This window comes from Notechis scutatus, chromosome 3, assembly GCF_049901735.1.
Source record: "Notechis scutatus isolate UNSWTSFEM ecotype Mainland chromosome 3, rNotScu1.2, whole genome shotgun sequence".
Classification (NCBI taxonomy): domain Eukaryota; kingdom Metazoa; phylum Chordata; class Lepidosauria; order Squamata; family Elapidae; genus Notechis; species Notechis scutatus.
The window spans coordinates 52,911,649-52,936,207 of NC_142011.1; the positions used below are offsets into that span (position 1 = coordinate 52,911,649).

A 24,559-nucleotide genomic window follows, 5' to 3' on the forward strand; every position below is an offset into this window, starting at 1 on the left:
CAACTTATGTAGCGTTCTCATTGAGTAGCAGGTAAGCTGGTACAGCAGCAACAAATCAACTACTCCCTAAAGCCTAACTTCAGGCACAGGATCTTCCATCTGGTTATCTGTGGTTCAGAACCTTGAACAGCCATAAGAACTTTGCAGATGAAAACTGCCCCCCTCCCCAGGCCATGCCAAAAACTCAGGAGGGCTTATTTCAGACAGAGGGGTGCTGCTTCTGGGCTCTTCCAGGTCTTGATTATGTATTCACATAATTTTATTATGGCTGAGGCAACCAACCTTCATTCACATAATCAGGTTGGTTGCCTCAGCCATAATAAAATTACCAAACTTGGCATTTATTAAATACATGTATTTCAGAAAATATAGGTTGGGTTTAGGACTTTCAGTTACTATACTGGTAACTTCTTGTTTTCTCCAAATTATTTAGTGCTACAATTGGAATTTCCATCTATGGACTCTCTCTATCCATAGAAGGTCCTGATACTTCTTAGTTCTCAATTGAATGGAAAACTGTGTTTTGAGGAATAAACAGTTTGTTGCACTTGCTAGAAAAACCTCCCCTTATAATAAGTTTTATGGCAAGGCGCAGAATCTATTAAATTATTAAAACAGGTGAATGACACAAACCAAACATTCTTGGTTCACATTTGATGCTAAAGGAACCATGAAATGAACATCTGGGATGCTTAACCTTATCTCCTGGCAGAAGGAATGAAATGGGATAGATTTAGTGTTATGAATAAGCCTGAATGACTGTATACAAATGAAACCAAAGTCATCTTCACTATGCATGTGTGAAATGTATGCTTTATCTGTCATGCCAAAATGGTGTTCACAAACTTGGTTTACATGCATTTTATATTCTCCACTGTGGTGGAACGACTGTTAAGCCTTACCTAGAGGATTCGCACCAATAAATACATTTTCAAAATTCATCTTCGGCATGTAAGACAAGGACTGTATGTAATTTCTTGCCTGGAGGAAAATAAAACATGTTATTAAACTACCAGTATGCTTCTTAATCACTGCAAGTTTCTTTGTAGGCCTGTTTTTTTACTTTGACTTCATCTGATTTGAGTTTTTTAATTACTATCTAACTTTATCTTCTCATTTTTATACTCAGCATGATAGTGATGATATAAATAAAGGCTAGGATTTGGGTCTTATGCACTGCATAGGCAATACCTATGATATGCTACACAATAGCAATGGCACCTGAATGATCTTAGATGGTTGGAACATTGATTCATTGCAAAATATTACAGCAGAGTAACATCTGCATGGGACAAGTATACCAATTAAATGAGAGATGTACAATTGTATTAAGAAGAATAGACAAAAATGTATGACTTTCAACAATTTAGATTTGCTTCTGGTTACGTCTTCACTGAACTACAGTAATTTGCCTACACGTAAAACTTCTTGTGAAGACAGTTTGAAAAGTTCAGTTGCTATAAAGCACAGCTTTTAAAAGTTCTTGGGAAATATATGTTCACAGCACCTTTTTCTAAAATTTTACAGTTTGTACAGATCTGTTATTGGTTTTCTAGTACTAAAACTTTAGTGGAGTGGGACAAGATTTCACCTGAAGCACTAACTGTACTAATATGAGCTTCCTCAAAACTGCCTTAATGAACCTCACACTACCTCACACTCAAAAACCTCACACTCAAAAACATCTTTCCCATTATTCACACCTAATGTATTGTTTCTTTTAAAAATATACAGAGTTCCCTTTGTATTATCCTTTACATAAATTGTAAAGACAATGTTGTTGTTGCAATTGTACCTACTACTGGAACACGAAATGCTGGAATTACATGGAGAGAAGTGGAGGAACCAGATCCTCAGGTCAATAAGAACTTTTAGATTGGGAGTAGATTGTTATAAATAGCTTTATAATTGTTTAAATTTGGGTGCCCTTGGAAAGTTAAAAATATTAAAGTGAATAAAATAATCAAATGTTTTAAATTGCAGACCAATGTGCACATCCTCCTAAGATCTCACCTCATGGCTGGGCATCCTGTTAATGAGATATGCAGGGGGTGTCCCCGTCAGACGCATGATTTGCTGAAGCTGGTTAATATCTTAAAATGCCTTGTCAAGGGCTTTGTTACTATTTCAACAGTGTCAATGCTCAAATTAGCTTTTACTCTTTTGCTACATAATGGAATGCCTTGAGGGTACAGCAGCTAAGAATCTTTCCTATAGATATAAACTTTCAAAGCATACATGCAATATTAGAAAGCACAAAAATACTAGTTTGTCAGTGAATAAAAGAAATCAACTAAAGCCAAGTGTGCACAAGTGACTAGCAAAAAAAAAAAAAAAAAGAGCACACATTAGTCTATTTAATTCCATGATTGACACTTCATTCTAAATCACAATTTGCCTGTATAGGGAAGGAAGAAAAGAGATTTTAACCAATTCATGATATTGTAAATACCAAACTAAACTAAGGGATACCAGATTTTTCAACTTCCATTTAATATTTTGCCTTTAGGCAGAAGCTCAATTCCTTAACTTTTATGGCAGATGTATATCTTTATCTGCAACTAGAGGTCAGATTAATTACTCACTCATTGCTGATTTTTTGTTATCAAGCTAAAAGTCACATGGGAAAAGATGGGCAACTTGTTTTCTCCCAGATAAGGCAAGTATAAACAAGAGGCTGTATACGATGAGATTAATTAGAAAGGGAATTGAAGCACACATTGGAAAGTGTAAAGACTCCATTTTCTCTTCCTTTGGACAACTAATATAACTGAACAATTCTGGGAAAAATTTCAGTCAAAGAATAAAGCCTTGGTATTGCCAATTTCCATACTAACAAATAATGCAAGTTAAGGCAACTGGTAATTATCAAGATCTCATATTGTTAGCCATATAAAAAGTGAGCATGAAAAGAGGAAAAATTTGTCCTAACCAGGCTTAGGAAAATACCATGATATTATTTTAAGATATTACTAATACTGACAAGAACAGCAAGACTTATATATTCTCAAGGATCAGCTGAGCTACAGGGGGGAAAAAACCTGGCTTCCCTATCTCTGAAACACAGATTCCAGGTTAGAAGGCCAGAATTTCGAATTGTTCTGTGAACACCTTGATCTTCAATACTGTCTTTTATTTATTCTCAGAAAAACCAATCCCTAATAAGTCTTATACTTTGTGTATGTTAATGTTACATTTATCAGACCTGTATGTCACATTAGTTATTCAAACCAATGACTAGGCTAACCAAAATCTTTGTCTCAATTATTTGTTGGAAAGCTTTTTCAGATGACAAGGTGCTGTTTATCGACGTGCTATACTCTTTAATAACATTTTGCATTATCCAGCATGCTCTTTCCTGAGATCTTGAGTTGGCAACTAGCAGAGCAAAACCCAGCATGTATAAAGGAGTTGATGTGACAGTTGCAACCAATGAAGCTGTAAGGGGGGAAAAACCCTTTTACCTGGAAAGTAGACCCTGATTTCCAAGCTGTCAAGCACAAAGACAAGTATTTTTTATTACACAACACACAGGGAAAATTAGTTTTCATGCTTTTACCAAACCGATGCACATGCTTTTTTCAGAGGAGTTATTTCCCCCCCCTCTTTTCTCAATAAGCCGGTTCTTCTAAATCTCTCCAGAATTAGAATTTTTACAATATAGTTTTCTTCAAACTGTCATGTTTTTACCTGTTCAAATAGTAAGTTTATTTATTTAATTAAATTTCATATTTCTTAACCATTGTTTCCCTTGAAGTTCTTGAGCATGATTCTTTTTACAATCTACAGTATTTCTTTATGTTCATTCGGAATTTTCTTTTAAAAATAGTTGTTTTATACATCCACATGATATATACATTCCTTTTTTTAAATCAAATCTTCCTGGACTGCATGAATTAAGCATTTTTCAACCATTCCTACAGTTTCTTTTAATTTCATTGATGATGAAATTATTTATACTGAAATTATATTAAAAAATCTACTCATATAGAAAGGCAAAATGTGCTAGTGATTACGCTGCAAATGTATTTTAATTCTGCTTACAAAAAAAAGACTAGAATAATTAGACTACAATTTTATGACTCCATGATTTGAACTTTAAATGGATTGTGCAACCCGAAGCACCATTACATGAGGTAACATTCAGATTTCTCAGCAAAGGTCATGCCGACAAGGAATTCTTGCATGCATGAAGAACACTCAAATTTGGTGTGTGAAGGTTGGTTTGAAACAAGTAATAACTGCAATTCAAATACTTCATTTCATGGATTGTTAAAAGTCTGTGATAATACAAATTCAAGTTACAAAGACCCACCTCTAATGCACAATCCATTTAATAGAGAGGGCACACTGTATTATCTATTCCAATAGCTTATTGGTACAAATTTTGGTTGATGGTACGAAAAACAGATTCTAGATTTTCCTGAACAAATGTAGGGCATGCATGGAAATAGGAGAAGTAAGGAAAAAGGACACCCATTTCAGAGTTTGTGCATGCACTATTGCATGTAGTCTTTAAATAGTATGTGTGAAAATGTCTATATAATAGCATAAAGTATATTTAATGTTTAGCTAAGCCTAATATAGCCTACAGAGAAACAAAAAATGAATAATATGAGGAACTAGTTAACTGAAAAACAATATAGAGGAAGAACAGTGAAAAATCAAGCTGCCTATAGAAATAAAGAAGAAAATAAGCCAAACATAAAAAAATATAGAGACAATCTTCATGACAGCAGAGCAAATAAAATAAAAGAAATCCACATAAGGGAGTCATTACAATCAAATTTTAAACTCACAGACTCTGAAGAGATTTTCTTCAAAAGCTCAGGGCCTGGGGTTCCAACGAGTCTCAAAATGAGCTTCAACTGATCAATATCTAACAATGGACCATAAAGGAAAATTCTGGGACAAATAAAATGAAGAAGCAGCAGCCCAATAAAATAAAAGGGGAAAAGTTCAACCAAATAATTATAAGCAAAATTAGCATATCTCTTATGTATAAATACATATCCCAAATACCTCCTGGAAATTCTATATAGCTAAATATATCTAGGCAATATGGAACACTAGAAGTAATTAACTTCTGGAGGTGACCATTCATCAGAGCAACGCAATTTCATGAAATTATTCTCAACATTGTGACTTTACCTCCACAAGCTATTATTTTTCTGTTCATAAAAGTAACACATAGTTCTGAATACAATAGCAGTAATGTAGAATACAGGCCTTCTTCAGAATTTTGAGAATGTCTTATAGATCAGGGGTCGCCAACCTTTTGGACCTCAGGAACCACCAAACTCATAATTTTAAATCCTGCGGACCACTAATATGAATTTTGAATGACGGTGGCTTGCTGACGTTGGTGGGAAAGTCGGTCCCATATTCCAGAGCTGCAGTAGTCACAGGACTGGCCCTTTGGTCATCCTGGAGCAGCTGCTCCTCCACCCGGGTGCACTGGCCTGCCATGGACTGGAGGAGCTACTCCAGGATTACCAAAGGGCCAGTCTTGTGACTACTGCAGCTCTGGAATGTGGAACCAACTTTCCCACCAATGTCAGCAAGCCACCCCGAGGCGGATTTCCCCTCCCCTACTGTTGGTCTTACATTCCAGTTCCAGCTCGCGTGGCTCTACTTAAGGTAAGGTTTGCGTTTAGCCGAAGGGTGGGGACCAGTGGGTGTGTGGGCCATGTCAGCGGCACAGTCTTGTGTTCCTGCACTGGATTAATTGCTTTGGGGGGACATTTCTCTGCGGACCCCCAAAATTTTCTTGCGGACCACCAGTGGTCCCCAGCCCACCGGTTGACGACCACTGTAATATAGATAATATAAAATTGTACAGCCGACATAATTAGGTTTTTGTCTAACGGATGAAAAATATGACAAGAGTATAGTTAAAGTTCTAAGATCAACCTATCACTAATAGAGGTCTGTAAAGCATTTTTATTAGCTATCAAAGTATTTCCAAGTTAATTTAGGTTTCCTCCATATCATTCAAACCATTTCCTAATGCAATACACTTTTGCAATATAATACCTAATTTATATACTGAAGACTGAAATGGTTTTAAGTTAGATGTACTTAGCTCAGAGTTATTAGCAAGATGAAGATTCAGTGTCAGGTACAAAAACTGGCATGCATGGGTGCTACTCATTGTAATAATTACTATTATTTACTTCTAAAGCCTACATTAAGTAACATGTTTGAGACTAGTTTTAATATAGAACAAATTTTTTTGCTTATAGCCCACTAATTCAATTATCTCCCTCAGTTTCTCCCAAACTAGTGAATTATTTGTATTACAAATATATTATCCAAAATCAATAAGAAAAATGTCAAGACAATACATAATTATTTGAAACAGGAAGAATTTCAGCTTGAATTTCAAGCAACCTATCTTATAAAAGTTGTGATGTACATTACTAAATAAAATTATTCTTATTAACTCCATAAAATTTAATTAATACAATTATTCTGACCATAGAGATACAAAGCTTTAATTCTTATCAATAAAATGCTGTGTGTAGTTCCAAACAAACAAAACTAATTGTTCCAAATACCTTGCTTTCTCTACGATAAATGCTTACATTATTTGAAAAATAATTTGAAAAATGAACTAAATTAGAGATTACATGTTCTTGAAACCATTTTATTTACTGCATTCAAATTATTTTTCTCCATTACCTATCTATAATATATAATATTTTCGAAGAGAATTGAAGATATGTTAAGATAGCAACTGATGAACATTTTGTATCAGCAGTTGAAAATACTAAAATTTTATTATTTGAAACCAATCCAAAGAATCATTTGTTACAGAAGAAAGTTACAGAAGAAAATCAGTTACGGAAGAAAATTCTTATACAGAATTATAACTTTGACATGATTAAGATGATTGAATTATATTCTGGAAATGACGCCACAATTCCAGGTAGGCTCACCTTTGCAGTCAGATTAAAAGAGAATCTAAGAGTAATCTATAACTACAAGGAGGAGAACTTGGATTCTGAAATATGGAAGAAGTTGACCACTTAGAAGAAGGCAATGACAAAATACTTCTGTACTGTTGACCTAAAAACTACATGGATATAGATGAAACATTTAGATAGACCAGGATGCCAAATAATTGGTGAGCTACCCCACTGCTCTATTTCTTAGAAGGCATCCCACTAAATTATTGGCAAAGAATTCAAAATTTTTATAAGGACATAGTCAGATCAATGATGGAATCACAGTTGGTACCAGAACTGAATGATAAGTTTTTTTAAATTTTATAAAGGTGCATATTATTGAAGCTTGAAATATGAGAAGCATGAACCAGGCAAAAATTAGGCCATCAAAATAAGCATGAAGTGCAAGCAAAATGTTACTTCATTTTTTATATGGAAGAATACAGTTATACATAGATAAAAATATCAAATGAACAATCAGATTTCAGAAAAGAAAGAGCTAAATGAACAGATAGGTATCTGGTCAACAAAAACAGCAGATGGTCAACAAAAACAGCAGACAGATATTTACCTCTCTCTATTGAAAACAGTAAAACCCTTTATTATGCAGAATGTGGAATAAAATATAGTTAACCAATGTGGAATATAATATAGCTAACCAGTGTTTCAAAATACCTGATGATTCTTCTTTGGAGTAGCTACAATGAACAAGAAGGTATTGTTAAAAATCAAGTTAGAAGAAACAGACTTGTTTAGGTAGCAAATGGAGAGAGACAAAGTACCTATTTAATTTTTACTATCTGTTTAATTTTTACAATTAATCTTTTATAATAATGAAAGACATGATAGATAGAATCAAATCTGAATTTTAAAACATGGACAATTTGAGATACGCAAATATTATTTTGTTACTCAAAGTAAAGAATGCTCAGAAGAGGTGATTGTGAATTAAAAACGGAAAACAAAAATCTTGGTTAAATATTATAACAAAAGTTATATCAATTAGCATGCTTAGCAAACTAACACATGATGGTAAAGAAATAAGAGGACAGATATTTTTATTTTCTTAGACTTGCTGAAGAAGGAAAGAGAGGATTAGTCCTGGACAGGGAGGCAATGAGCATCTTAGACAAGGTGATGATAGATAAGGGAAAACATATGACAAAGATTTTTCATTTAATTACTGTACAGTTAATGACCAGCAAGATAAAACAACAACAGCCAAAGAAAACAGAATAAGTGAATCAGTTTTATGACTCAAAAAGTGTGACTTAATGGAACATGAAATATAAAATAGAACTTTACAAAACTTCATAATGTCCCTGTTTCAGAATTAAGACATATCAAAGCAATGAGGAATAGTTAAAGCAATGGTTTTATGCTGGTAAATACCACAACAGTGAAAATAGGACACTGGGGAAAGAGAAAGACAGATTGCAAGAAAAACAATAAATTAGTTCTGGAGAAAATAAAAACTACTTCCTTTAGAAAATAACCAAGAAGCATGGACTCACTATGAATGGATAATGTACTCAGTAGGGTTGACAATAGTAGAAAACAATGGATAAAGTAGATGAAGGGATCTAAGTGGTCACTGAAATGTCATAGAAAGAATTACCAATTATGGTCAGGCAGAGATGGGTAGCATTTGTCCATATAATCACCAAGGTCCCAATTCAAGGACACTTAAATAAGTAATTAGCAGAAGTACAACTAAAATAAGAATAATTTATCCAAAACAAATTCTATTAAAAGGCTATGCAAGTAGCAGTAAGATTCATCTTTAAGGACCGGGAAGTCCCATAACTGAAGCTTGCCAAAATCATCAGCAATGAATTGTGTAAAAGCCAAATATCTTATTCAGACTGTTGATCTATAATCAAAGTAGGTAATAAGCAAATACCAAAACAACATAATATTTTGAAATTATCTTTTCAAAAGTTTTAATAACTTAGAATATTTTCATAATATAAATTGTGTGCCAATGTAGACAATTTTCTTATAATACTTTATGCTGAGAGAAGAATTTAAATTCAGGTCTAGTTCACACCACACATAAAACATGTTGGAGTGTACATAATTTGGGATTAATGTGTGACATTTGAAACCACCTTAATAATGTGTAAATCCCAGTTTATGGTCACCATAACTATGCTCAAAAAAATCATATGTTAGAACAGTTTGCTACAGTGTACAAACACGGTCTAAAAGTTCATCTCAACTAAATTAATCACACACTTCTCAGAACACAACTTCACAATTGAAATATTACATTGAACAGGGTCAGGGTAGGGTAGAAGAAAGAATATTTAAAATGTATCTATCAGTTATAGTCTTAGATTTTACTCAACACAAACTTGACTGAACGTATTAATATGCTTAAATTTAAGTACCCAATCTTCTTTTAAATTTTTGAAACATGTCGTCCAGGTTTGTATAGCAAACATTAACAAACTGCATCTACACAACTTAATTTCTTTTTTTTTATAAAAAAATATAATAGTAAAATCTAATATAAATGAAAGTTAAAAACAAACAAACACAGAGAACTGGTTCTTTGATTATCATAAAAATTTAAAACATCCACATCCACTAAACAGACTTTAAAAGGCTTCAGAGGATCAACTGTACCTGCAGATCAGGGCTTAAATGCTGGCAATAAAAGTTTCTTGCAAATTATTGGTTCTCAATGCATTTATTTGCAGTGATAACCCTAGCATTCTTACTAAGTGTGTGCCATATGCATCTTTAAGATGTCCATATGATTCCCTGAAAAAATAGGGAATTGAAAAAACTAAAAAAAATGAAAAAAACATTCTCTACTCACTCTTGTTGAAGCTTATTCAAGAAAAGGACATACTGATAGTATAAAGATAATGTGTGTCTTTCTACTACAAAAGACCCACAAGAAAATACAACAAACACATACTATATAAAAATATAACTTAGTACTGAGGTGTTTTTAACATAAGTCTTCAAAATAAAAATACTTTCTATTGTTTTTACATTATAAAGGCATCAACATAAAAGAAATGAAAGAGAGACTGACTACGAAGTAATAGATAAACCTACTTGATCCCTAAACTAATGTGATATAATTAACATTTGAGAAGCTAGTATTCTCTTTAGGAAGACATTATTTTTGAAACATTAAGACCAAAGAGGACTACATTTTAATTTAACTAGAAATAAAATGTATATTTTACTATTTGGAGAATATTCAAAGGACAATATATTCATTATACTATTATTCTCATAAATATTCCCATAAAGGTAAAGATTTTCCCTGTCCAGTCGTATCTGATTTTAGGCGACTGGTGCTCATCTCCGTTTCTTAGCTGAGGGAGCCAGTATTGTTCAAAGACATTTCTGAGGTCATGTAGCATGACTATATGCCGAGGTGCACAGAATGCGGTTACCTTCCCACCGAATATTCCCATACTTATGTATTTTTCTTAATAGAACATCACGGGATGTTCTTAACAGTCATTTCTATGGCAACAATACATTTTTTTCTTCTTAACCATAGTTAAATACCAGGCCACAACAATCCATTTCGAATACATACAAAAAAAAAACCTTTAAGATAATGAATTAATTTTCCTAAATCGAGATTGACAAAATAGCCCTGCAATAATTTGCACAAGTTCAGTATAATAGCTTCATATTAAATAATATATCCTTTCTAGTTCAACCTGTTGTTTTATTTTACTGATAGGTGCTTCTGAAGGATACGGTCTGTACCAGGGAATAGTGTTCTTCCAGTCAAAAGTTCAGCCATAATGCATCCAACTGACCAAATATCAACTGAGGATAAAACAAATCAAGATAAAAGGAAATTAACAGTTACAAACCTCAACTGAAATATTCTACTGGTAAAAAATTCTATACAATGTGCATGTAGTTGTTAAGAATGAAAAAAAAACAGATTATGTTGTAAAACTAAGAGAAAGAGGTAGAATTAATTAAGGTGATCCAATACACACACACACACGCACACAGGGGCAGAGGGAGGGAGAGAGAGGTGTACCCCCAGATACACATGTATGGAGAAAAGTATTTGTGTAAATTAAATTATGAATGAAACTGATAAAACATATCAGAAACTATGAACTGGTACCATTTAGATTATACAGTACTATGTGTGTATAAAAACTATTAATTATGTTTAATGTAACATTATGACTAGTAAATGGAGATAATTAAAAAATCAGGGATCTGAAAACTCAGAGCATTCTGTAAACACAAGCCATGTACAACAGCAGGACTCTGCATAGTTCTTAATATGGAATGAGAGCGGTTTGTCAGGGGAAATAATTTTTAATTTTATTTAATGCAATGGGAATAAGAAGTGCATGTGGCAAAACAAGGATAGGGTCAAGAATGAAAAGGTGATGATAAATCATGGATGGAATATAAATCTGAGTGACTGGTACAAAAATGTATACTGAGGTAGCATGATAATATAGTGAGAATGAAAGCGTGTCAGATAACAAAACCACTACTTGAAGGAAGATTTAATAGGTTGAAAAGAAGAGCAAGTCTAAGAAAGTGATGATTGGATAAAGACTGGTAATTTTCTCAAAGCAATTCAGTAACTTTACAGCATAAAAGACTATTTGAAATAGTAAATGGCCCAGTATATGGTACAGTAAATAACTGTCGGTGTAAACTATATTTTATCTCCCTTTTCTTCTGTATCCTGATTTTAATTTCTTTTGCTTACCAATTTTTAGACCTTTCTTGGGCTTTGCATAATATCTATTTACCTCAAAATGAAATATAGTGGTGATAATGTATGGTATGAAACAAGTGCAATAGGTACCTAATAATACTAAAACGATTAATTAGCATGGGAACATAAAACATATCACAAACATACTGTAATATATAAGAACAGATAAGTTCAGATGAAGAACTATTAAACAGTTCCAAAAACAACCAAATTATACTGTAAAAATTATACACTGTTTATTAGGTTGGATCTGGATAACTGTATTATGGAGCACAACCTGTGCTATTTGATAGTAAGAGTTTAGGCTTATGAAACATCATACCTGTTTGATTGTAATGCATCCAGTTCAGCATGATCTCAGGAGCTCTGTACCACCTGGTTGCTACATATCCTGTCATTTCATCATCTGTATGCCGTGCCAACCCAAAATCCAAAATCTGAAAAATAAGAAAAACAGATTTATATTGCCAGAATTAAAAAAGAATGTGAGCAAAAGAAGATAAAAAAGGAGGGTGAGATAGAAAGAGCACACATCTTTTCTAGCAAGCTACACTAGGAAGAAGTCTGAGATTAAGCAGGCAGACAGAAATGAAAAATTTAAAATACAACAGGTATCAAGGATTTATAATATATACAAGAACAGTAACACTATATCACATTAACATGATTCAAGAATGATTACGTTATACCCAGAAGAACATTATGGACATATATACATACATAAGTACCTATACTTCACTATCAAGGTCTTGACATAAGATTATAAATGCTTAATTTCCATAAACAATATGGCATACTAATTCCAAGTTACCTTCAACTCACAGTCTTCATTCACAGCTAGGTTACTAGGTTTTAAATCCTAAAATAAAAAGGAGGAAAAAAAGAATCAGCCCACCATATTAAAATAGCTGTTCAAAATGAAGCTATTAAATACAGTCACATCTTATTCATAATTTCTATAACCTGTACTGTATTGTATAACAGCCACAAATGTTATACAAAAATGTGTAAGATTATTCATAAAAAAGCCATACAATACAATATTGCATTTACATACAATATTGCATTTACTATAAAAATTTACCAACGGCATACTGCATTTTAACAGAGAAAATAAGTGGGAAAGTTGAGTGGAATCAACACTGTAACAAAGCTGGATGTACAATGTCTTCCTTTATATGGATATGTTTAATTATTTTCATTTATAAAATTTCAATATTTTGTCTTCCAGAAGAATTATACTATAAACTAAAAATATTGTATGTTTTAATAATACAATAATACTTACTCTGTGTATTATATCAGCAGAGTGGATATACTAAAATATAAAAGTTTTAATATTAATTAGATTTAGGGCAATATTTTCAATTTGCTTATGATAAAAACATGTTTTTCCTACTCCATTTAATACAGCATTCATGATATAGTAATTGTACCTTTTTTGCCTGATTTCAGCTTCTTTCTATAGGAAAGCAAATATCTGCAACTAGAATTTTTTTAAAATGCCTACATGAAAAACAGTAATGTAATGTAAAATTTTCATTCTTTACATATAATCCTTTCTTGTTACATTTTGATTCAAAATATCTATGTTCAAAGTGCCCTGGAATCTGAGCAATTAGATAATCTCACCACCAATTACACCATAACATTTTAAGGGAATGTCTGGCAGTTTGGACAGATTTCAAAAAAATGAAAGTTGATTAAATATATGCTCACTAACCCTATATACATTTAGGAGAGTCAAATTCTCTTAATCCAATTCCATCTTAACGTACTTGTTACTGTTCGTGTTATGGAGTTATAATAACTAGTACTAAACCAAACTAGAAACTGAGAGACTGTGAGTTCTGGTCCCATCTTAGCCACTAAGGTGACTGGGCCTGTCATTCTCTTTTAGCCCTAGAAAGGAGACAATGGTAAATTCTTCTGAAAAGATGCCCAGAAGCAAAACAAAACAAAAACCCTGCAGGGACTTGTCCAGGCAGTCAGCAGGAATCAACAGAGACTCGTTGGCACCCAAAAATAAAAAGTTGCTGAGATGAGCAAATTAGTTATGGTTTATTTGGCTGATTTATTTTGTTGTCACTCCATATTTTTCCATTAGTTTCTAGTTTCCAAAAAAATAATAATGGGCAAAGTGAAGATTTATCCAGATACAAAGACATGTTTAAATTTGTAAACCAAAATTAAAACATATTTTCAATTTGCCCCACATTGTACAAGATGAAAACATGTTTTCTTCTAGGACTGCCCATTTTGTTAACCAAAACAAAGTGCTGAATTTTGGCTTTGCATCATGTAGTTCATCTAGGCCGCTTTTCCTCTGGGCCAATATAGGACGTTTCCCAACTCTGCGTTTCCTTCCTAGAGTGAGTGAAGTCAAACAGTATCAGTAAAAAAAATATGGACAATATTTCCTGAACTCATTTTATGGGAGAGTACGGAAAAAAACTATGTTCCTGAATTTAATAAAATGGTTGAGGAAATATTACTACTGGCTACATTATAAAACTATGTTTTTCATGCTTGTTGGAGATCTTTCCTGTCTTTGTCTAGATGACAAAGGGGGAGGGGGGTGGAAAGAGTACTTTACAATGCCATCTACCGCATGATCTCTTCTCCCGTAGGTAGTACTGCAAACAGTTGAAGGGATTAGGTGAATACTTTTTTATACCCCCTTCCTTTTCAAGTGTCAAAAACAGTCTCCTTTTCTTCAAATCTAATAAAAATATAGCATATGCAGTGCAAGCAAATGAAAAAATGCCATACAGTAAGAACATTAATGCCTCTGAATATAATGTAGAGCCAAAGCTGGGCCAGTTCAAATTCAATTGTGCAAGAAGCAGAGCCAATTCAATAGTTGTACAATAGCATTTTTTTGCTTCCATCCCAGATTTCAGAAATGGCAGACATTCTTCAAATCTATTTAAAAGGAAATCACTCTATATAATTCAGGAGAGCAAAAATGCAATAACTGCCTTTGCCTGAATACCATTTTTGCCTCTATTGATCTATTTGCCTCTATTTCAAGGAGAAGGTAAGTGTACAGAGGTGTTACTATGATTACGAAACTGGAAATACCTTCAAACCCCGAAGAATTTGATAAATGAGAAACTGTACATGGTCATCTGTGAGTTTCTGACATTTTACAATATTGTTCAAATCCGCTCCCATAAGATGGGTTACAAGATATCTGGAAAACAGAAGTCAAACCAAAATGTCAGAAAAAATGTCCAGAAAACATGGCTGCTTTAATATTTGAGAAGCAAAGTTTTGTCTATGTTAACTTTCTGTGCAAAACATCCTTTTCTAATGCTTTGCACAACTCAATCCTGCATTTTTGAGATTAAAGAAACATAAGCAGAGTCATTTAAAATCAACAATTATAAACAGTGTGTGCGGTATAATCCAAGATATGTAACAATGATTTACATATCTACTAATCACCATCTTCACCAAATTCAGAAATACTCTAATAGTAAAAGGTACCCTTCAATAGTTGAACTACAAATCCACTGACATCAATGACAAAATTTGATGTACATAAAATTAATTTTGTCAAACTTCAACTCAGTGTAACTCAGAAAATATCTATGGAGATTCTCAGTCATCCAAGTCATGGTTGTCCTAAAGGTGCTTTTTCAAGAGGCAACTGGACTTTCTGGTTTTTCTTTAAAGACATTTCGCTTCTCATCCAAGAAGCTTTTTCAGCTCTTAAAAGTGAACTTTATTTCAATATTTTCACAGAGAGAACTTTATTTTACAGAAATATAATTTTGATGTATTTTGTAAGTACATAATCAGCACCATTATCCACTCAATCCAAAAATATGAGATTTGTGCATCTATAAAAATGTATTTATACAATTTTGTGTATTTTTATTATTTGGGAGATATATCTAAAATATTCAAGATTATTTCTTTCAAATGAAAACAGGACAATAAAAACAAAGGCTGTTTCATATAGGTTCTGGCTTGTAGGTTATCAATGTAAAAAGATAAGAAAATAAGATTTTTTCAGAAGTTAGTTGTTCTTCCTAACAATGAATTAAAGAGATTTTACAATGATTCAGTTTTTCTATTTCTCTGAAGCAATGTAAAAAGTAGAGGCTATATGAAACATTTAATCATATTAATATCTATTAACAAAATCCATCTAAATGAACTTATTAAAACAGGAAGCGTGTCTCAACGTGCCTTTGAAAACTGTTACATACAAGTTTTACAAGTTTTAAACACAGCTCTTTAAAATGTTTGCCACTTCATAATCTATCTATTATACAGCTGCAAGTACATGAGTCCTTTTAATGCAAAATAATGATGGAACAGGCAAGTCTGAAAATTCAACAATAAAACCAAGGAACTTTATTCCTTCCCATTATCAGACCTTCAAAATATTTTGCTCAGCTTTTCTTTTTTGAAGTCCTCCCCACCCCCGCTTTTTCCCAGGAAGAAAAGTAGCCACTTCTGCTTCAGAAAGTAAATGTTTTGCCAACACCTGTTATTTGAATTATAAAACCTGAACTTCAAAATGGTATACAACATAAACAAGGAGATATAAAGCACAGTAAGAAGATGAGAGAGTGAGGGAGGGAGGGAGGGAGGGAGAGACAGACAAAAGATATAGAAATATAAATGATAGCATACAAATGGAGATCTTCACAAAATTCTGCATGCACTTATCCTATGTTACAGGTTATTCAAATACTTAAAATCAATTTATGTGTGAGATGGCTTAGAAACTATTATTACCACATGCACATCAGTTTCTAGTATTTTATCTTCCTTTTGATATTATATATTCTATGATCCTGATAAATACTGACTGGGTGCAACACATCATATTGAATTATGAGTTTGGGAGAAGAAGCCACAAATTTTAGGGAGTTTGAACATGTCAGCTAAAGTTGCTGCCTGAACCTCTCTTCCTCTGCTTGGTCAGAGAAAGATGCTTGTCCAGTAGAGTGGCAATGTTGTCTATCAGGGCTTTAGCACTGCCCTGCAGGACTCCAGACAAGGTACACAGATTGTGGGCATGTGATTGGGCCATTTTTAAAAACCTGGTTAGAAGACCTGTAGTGTGATTTTTGCAGGCTTCAAGCTTGGGCTCTATGCTCCAGGATGTATCTCTGTGCAAGGTAGGTGGAACCAGAGCATGGTCATAGCACTCTGGCTTGATCTTGCAGGCACTCGTGGTGTACATGCCAAAGGCTGGCTTCATTCCAGGTGAGAAATGCATAATGGCTGTCCTTGAGTATGGACTGCTATTTAGAGTTCATTCTGAGGCTGCTTAGCTGTGCCAAGTGCAGGGATCAGATTTTATGTGATTGTTGAAGTTGAATCCAGGCAAGTGATATGATAGAAGGGGAATAACAGTAGCTATCTACTGGTGTGCAGATTTCTAGGGTTGTGTGAGACTGGACAGACTTATACTTCTGACTGAAAACCATCATTTTGCATTTGATTCTTTGGCTGTTTGTTTTGAATGAACAGGTTTTGTTTCATAAGGTTGCAGAGTTGCATTATTGTCCTGTCTGGTATCTAGATTACAATTTTATCATTAAGGATGAGTGGTGTATTTTTTTCATGCCTAATTCTGGCCCCAACAAAACCATTGCTTTGGTTTGGAGGAGCCAACATGAGCTTATTTATCTTTGAGGGGGAGGGGTAGAGGACACAATACCATCAGAGATTATGTAGTGTGAAGCAGTCCCTATTTTTCATTCCAAATGCAAGGTTTTATGTCAATGCACACATACTTCTACAGCAACAAAACTGAGGCAGGTATAGAACTTAAACTACTCATGTCCTCAGATGCATACTCTCACTCACATTTGCCCCTTAACTCCTCCCACATGCAAGGAAGTGTTCACTAAGACTACAAATTTAATTCAATATAAAGGTTATAAATTTTGGATTAGTGTTTTTAATATATGGATGGATGGATGGATGGATGGATGAATGGATGAATGGATGTATGTATATGTATATATTATATTATGTTACAAAGTTTTGAACTGTTGCTTACACATCATTGAACTCTTCAAATGACTTCGCAGGTGAGAATACATCTAGAAGTCCAATAACCTGTAAAGGTGGGGAAAAGAAATTCCTAAGTAAGCATGAACATCAACCCATTTTTTCTTCAATCCATTTCCCCAACTGAAGTATATTTATTATTCTAATCCAGAGTGCCTGCTATGTAAATACATGATTTAAACTAAGCATCAAATTCTGTTTTATTTCCATTGTTCTATTGTTGCCATATACTTCAATTTTTACTAAAAATGGATACTCTGTAGTAAAGCAACTAGAGTAATTTTATATTTGGGCAGAGCTTCTACTGGCACCCAACGTGCATTTCAAAATGATGATGATGATGATGTATGGAGATATACTGACAAACTCTGAAGGACAATTTACTACATCTTACACAATATGGTGACTTTGTTGTGATCTGTCCAACTTGCATTAGATATGACTGCATTAGCCGTAAAGGACCAGAATCAGCACATTGGGATAGTCTAGTTCTGAAGACCTAATTCAGAGGTGCTTAGATCCATCTTCATGCAGTCTTTATCAAAATGGTTTATTTGGTGGAAATGCCACAACAAAGAAAAATGTTACCATATGTGATATATGAACAAAAAGATCAAAAGTACTAGAAACAAATTTATCAAATACTGAAAATGCTGAAAATAAAAACTGAATCAAAACGACAAATATTTTATTAAGTATGATTCAGAGAGTTCAGAGAATCATACTGATGTAGAAATGCATCACAACTGATTATTTATGACAGACAGGTGTCATAAAACCAGATGCTCACATGACTGACCTGTTTTATGGCTTATGACCATAATGGGCAGGTTCCACTATGGTTGTAACTCGAGTACTACCAGTACCTGGGACTGGAATTTTAGCTAAGTAATGTGATTGTGAACAGCATGTAACCACATTACTTAGTAACAGCAATCTTGGCAAAGTTCAATTTTATTTTATTTTTTTGCAGAATCATGCTAAAGAAAACTTATATAGACATCCTGGAGTTTGCTATAACTCATCACTATCATGCTAAATATGCTATGATTACTGATTGTTACTATTTTTAATTGCATTTAATAAAACCAATATTAGACAAGTAGTCCTCGACTTATGATCGGATGCTCAGAGACAGTTTGAAATTACAACCCCAGATCCTGAAAAAGTACTTACAACCCAGATTTAAGGATCTCACGGTCAACCTCCCTGCAGTCATGTGACTGCATTTTAGGCGCTTGAGCCAATATGATGCCAAGAAATTGAAATGAATGACTTTGGGGCAAACATATTAAGAAAATAGCTAGTTGTATTAGGAGACTGGCTTTTTGAAAGACTTTTCTGAATGTATGGGAAATTTAATTACTGTGGGCCAAATATTAAAAAAAAAACTGTAAGTGCTAGAGCTATGTCATGCTTCTTTGATTTGGAAAGACGGGCTTTGGAACAGAGTGAACAGAGCACTAGCTTGTGACTCCTAAAGCAGCTGCATCTCTTTCTAGGACTACATATGCCAAATTATGGAGGCTTCTCTTACAATGACAGTGCAGTGCCGTTCTCACATGTTCTGATTACTCTGAAGTGTTCACAATTGTAATATCCATCCAATATCCAATCTAATTTACATATGAAAACTTTTCACTGACATAAGTAGTAGTATTTAAAAAGTAATGGAATTTTACTGAATGACCTTCCTAAATATTTAATGTCAACAATAGAAACCAAGGTAGGTCTGTCTTTAATTAGCAATCAAAAATAAATATATGGGCAAATGTACCCTTTTGAGCTTAACATTTTGCCAGTTACATCAATATATTTCAGTAATAACTTCTTCACACACAATTACAGTTACAAACTACCAGTCTTTACTACATTCAGTGTTCTGACATTACCTGCAGAAGAACAAAATCTGATAGTCCTTGAAAAACAGCAATAGCACTTAAGACTTTACAGCACTCTCTAAGCAGGTTACAGTCATCATATAGACCCCAACAATCTGGGTCCTTACTGACCTCGGAAGGCTGGAAGGCTAAATCAACCTTTAGCCCAGCAATGGGCAAAGTCAGCCTGCAATACTGCATACTAACCACTGGGCTACTATAGCTCAGTATAAAAAATACATATTATTTAGAAACAAGGAATAATGCAACAGGAACTATAGTTTGAACTGTTATGCTCAAAGAGTTGACAATCTGATTGGTCTTCCTAGCATTTAAAGGGAAATTAGAAGTTGCTTTCACAGAACAAATTTTCCATACTTTCACTATTTGATGATATATCTGAATAACTATTTTGATTAAAAGTGGATTAGCTGTACTAAACTTGTACTTCAAAAATCTCCATCAGTTCAATCCTCAATACTGCAGACTTTACTCGAATTAAATTTGTGTAGGATAGATCTATTTATTACATATTGTGAACTCTGCATAAAATGACAGGTGTAATCATTTGATTTATGCAGCTGCTTATCTTATAGCAGTGGCTCTAGAAATGAGAGAGAAATTAAAACCAAAGAAGCAATACTATTTGCAAAAAAATAAAAAATAAACACATCCAAACAATAAAATGAAATGTGCCTAGTGGTCTTTTAAAAAAATCAACCAAATTCTAATCAAACAAGAACTAACAAATCATCTGACAGGGTTGCTTAATCTGGACAACAACTGCACTAGAGGAAGAAATGTTTTTGCAATATTGTGTTCCAGAAATACAGAGAAGCTATGAAGCATTTCACAACAGCCCCAGAGTTGCAGATTGCAGAATTAACAGCTATATTATTTCCTCAAATTTGACTATTCTCTTAGTTAATAGAATAAATACTGCACTATTATATCCCACCACTGTCACTCTTTGCTTGAAGAATAACGTCATTTTCATTTCATTATGGCTGGCACGTAAACTGTTCCATGCAAACTCATGGGTTGCAGTGTTCAGTTCCAATGTGTGAAAGGTGCTTTGGATTCAGTATGATCATATTCATTGTAACTGTGAGTGGCCCTGTAAAGAAATCTTTCAGACAGTAGCTCTACATGAGGAAGACCAACCCCTTTCCTGCTCAGTTTGAATATCTGCACATTGGTAAAGTGAACCAGAGTTAACAAATAGTTCATACTCAACTGGGCTCTGAAACCAAACACAATTATGATTTGTGTCAAACTTACATTTTCATGTTTCATATGTTTAAGCAGTCGCAGTTCGCGGTAGGTCCTTTTGGCGTGTATGATAGACTGAAATGGTCTGGACAATTTCTTCACTGCCACACGAAGGCCAGTTTTAGCATCAAAGGCAGAGCTATAAAATCATTTTTTAAAAAGCATTAATGGTGTAATCAGTGTTAGCATTTTATTATGAAAAGATTATTATTTATCTTAGTCTTTTGAGAGAATGTAATTAACTTCTGTAACTTAGAATATGAGCCGCAAAAGAAGTTGAAAATTTTTCTCGGAGTAAACATGGAAAAAGAATTATTATATGATATTCATTTTAATATACTACATTAAATGAATAAATGTGGGAATAACTTTGGCTTTATAAAGAATGAAAAATCTTGCAATCATATGACTAATAACACAGAGATATGACAATGACTTCCTGTAAACTCCTTGAAAGTTTCAACTTCAAAATTCACATATTGTGACATTTCCGAAACAAAAGCTCCCTATATCCATCTCGAAGCATAATATATGCCTCACAGCAAGCCAGTTGTGGAAATAAAGACCAAACTACTCCTCAGATCTCTAGATTGAATAATTTAACTCAGAAATATCTAGACACTGTTTTTTTCAGACACTTGGATGCAGTAAAATTTTGAAATTTTATTGCCATGGTTTCTGATCTAATCAGATTTACAGACAACCCTAAAGAGATACTGTGTACTCATTTCCAAATATTAAAAAAATCCAGACCATATTTTTGTAATTGTTACTAAATAGCAAACAAGTACAAAATGTACAAAGAACCACCCATTAAATCTGAAGATGAAAGAGATACTGTATATCTGACTACACTAACACTGAACTGTATTTGAATAGAAAAAGTATTTGTCAGAATGTACCCGTATTATTTTAGCTTGAAATTGAATGGAAAACCTTTTTTCACTCTTCCCCAGAGTCAGCCATGCCTGTGCTAAATTTGAAAATAATCACTTATGTGTTATTAACCACACTGAACTGAACATAAAAAGAGACATTCCCATAATGGATATCCAGTTATTTAAGGCTGGCAAGTGTTCTTGCAAAATGTCTGCAATGTTTCTATTGGCACAGGAAGAACTGATGTCACAAACCACTAATTAACTTGATTCCCCATCATGCCAAACTAGCCACGTCCCAAGGAAAGACATATCATCCCTAATCATCTTCTCCTCTTCCTTTATATAAGCAGGTGGGTAGTTTTTATTCTAACTTTTTAAAGAATTGTGGTCTAATATGAACCCAGATGCCTTTATTCACTTAGACAAAATTATGAATGCCTGACATTTTGCTTTATCAACTTACCAGGAACACAAAACCTACCACGACTCTTCTGGGTGATTGTCAAACTGGCCATCCCTGGAATAGTTTACCAGAAGATAATTGTCTGAAAACAGAAACGTTTCTGATTTTGCAGACATGGTGTTTCATGGTTCAGTGTCTTCTCTAGAACACCAGAAACCAGTTCTAGTTTGAAAGATTGACTTCTGGAAAATTGCCATTTTTTTCTCAGATTATGTTGCACTGGCATGTTTATAAAGTTCCAGTAAGCAGGCAGTCTAGAGGGCACTAAGTGCAATATGGGCATAGACGGATGCTGTGGATGTCTTCTGTGCAATAGCCAGAAAATATACAAAAGGTATTTTTATTTATTTATTTTTTTCAGCACGCATTTTGTTGCAAGGCGACTTGCAGGTATAAATATAAGACTTTGCATTTATATGACCTGGCTACAATGAAATTGGATTTAGTGCAAATGACTCCAATAATTTTTTTCCTCTGGCCATTATTTCAGATTCCTTCAACAATCTTACGTGAACAGGTACCTTGTATGCTTACTTGGATGCTAGCCTGGATTCTTCAACTGTTCTATATAGTTTAATTATCCTTAACTAATCAAATTATATACTGAATGTAGTGGAAAAATTCTTAATCTTTATGCTAAAATATTTGCAAAGCCACTGTTTTACATCAGGCAAAAGGAAATATATACACCAGATACCTCTTACTGCTTAACACTCTTATAATATCTGTTCAAATATAATACTAGTAAACTAAAATAAAGAAGAATTTAGTCTACAATCAGGAACTTCTCTTAACCTGTGCAATGAATACACCGAAAAATATCTTAGATGACTTAGAAGTGCTCATCACCATATGCTCCAAAATTACTAACTGCAAGAATCCTTGGGTTCTCTGTGCTATAAAGATAATAGGTCTTGGATACGCCATGCAACTAATAATAGGTCATGGATACGCCATGCAACTTTCATAGCACTAAAAAGTGTTTTTAAAATTCCCCGTTTATTATAATATTAGCCTGTTGTGTATCATAAATGGTTGTTATAATATTTTCAAATTTGGTGCCCAAATTCATATTATAATTTTTTTGGATTAAAAATTGCCAATTTAAATTATTGAAGGCCTTCTCTGCATCTAAAAACAAAAGTGCAATTTGTTTTTCGGGGTGGGCTTCATAAAATTCTAAGACATCTAGTACTATTCTTAAGTTGTTCCTGATTTTTCTGATCAGGAGAAATCCATTTTGATCTTCATATATATGCTCATTTAACATTTTTAGTCTACTTGCTAAAATAGAAGTGAATATTTTGTAACCAGTATTTAACAGTGAAATCGGCCTATAATTATGTATATATCGGGGATCCGAATCCTCCTTCGGGATCAGCGAAATCAATGCCCCCCTCCATGAGTTCGGCATCCTGGCTGCCAATAAGACGTCATAAAAACTTCCACCATAAGAGGTCTTATTTGTTCTGCTATTGCCTTGTACAGCTCCCCTAGAATCCCATCTGGTCCCGGGGATTTATTGTTTTTCTGGTTCTCTATTGCTGATTTCAATTCAAGCCAAGTAATGTCTTTAATAATTTTTCCATTTCTTCCCCAATTGCTTTATCCTTCACTTCATCTAAATAGTTTCTTATTCTATCTTCATTAACTTCTTCCCTTTTATATCACTCTTCAAAATACTTATGGACAATTTCTTTTTTCTGTTCTATCTCCTGTTGTATATCCCCCTTTCCATCTATTAGCTGGTATATCAATCTCTTTTCTTTCTTTTTCTTTTAGTCTATGTGATAGCCATCTCCCTGGCTTATTAGCATGCTAAAAATAAGTTTGTCTAGTTGTATTCAAATTTATAATCATTCTCTCTTGTTCAATTAAATTCAGTTTATGTTTAGTTATTATTATCTGATTTTGCAATTTTGAATCCTTTGGGGTACTCTGTAATTGAGTTTCTAATTCCTTAATTTTTTGTTGTAATTTGTTTTGCTGGACGTATTTTTCCTTATTCCTCTTGGCGTTATAAGAGATTGTTATACCTCTTATTACTGCCTTCATTGTATCCCAAATGTTTTGTTTCGTAGTTGCTCCATTATCATTTTCGTTTAAGAAATAATTTAATTCCTCCTTGAGTTTGTTGGTGTATTCTTTTTCTCTTATTAACTGAGTATTTAACGTCCATCTTTTCTTGGGTTTTTCCCTACCCTTCCATATTATCTGAATTGGATTGTGATCTGGCCATTCATTAGGTAAAATTTCAATCCTTTTTATCTCATTTGCTATTTCCCCATTCATCCATGCCATACCAATTCGTGTCCATATTTGATGAGGATTTGAAT

The 24,559-nt window shown here is 33.6% G+C and overlaps 1 protein-coding gene across 2 annotated transcripts in view; it reads right to left on the reverse strand.

Moving 5' to 3' along the window:
* The window catches only part of MAPK14 (mitogen-activated protein kinase 14), a 43,611-nt gene that overhangs the window by 12,550 nt on the left and 6,502 nt on the right, over positions 1-24,559 (reverse strand). Inside the window, exons 2-10 of one of the 2 annotated variants that reach the window (XM_026677867.2) lie at positions 20,889-21,018; positions 17,717-17,775; positions 14,770-14,881; positions 12,974-13,003; positions 12,497-12,544; positions 12,008-12,122; positions 10,686-10,757; positions 2,014-2,093; positions 903-981 (exon numbers count right to left, since the gene is read on the reverse strand). In XM_026677867.2, coding sequence (XP_026533652.1) covers positions 903-981; positions 2,014-2,093; positions 10,686-10,757; positions 12,008-12,122; positions 12,497-12,544; positions 12,974-13,003; positions 14,770-14,881; positions 17,717-17,775; positions 20,889-21,018 — 725 coding nt within the window. Of the gene's footprint in view, positions 1-902; positions 982-2,013; positions 2,094-4,799; positions 4,880-10,685; positions 10,758-12,007; positions 12,123-12,496; positions 12,545-12,973; positions 13,004-14,769; positions 14,882-17,716; positions 17,776-20,888; positions 21,019-24,559 lie in introns of both variants that reach the window. The other variant, XM_026677863.2, reaches the window with a different exon arrangement.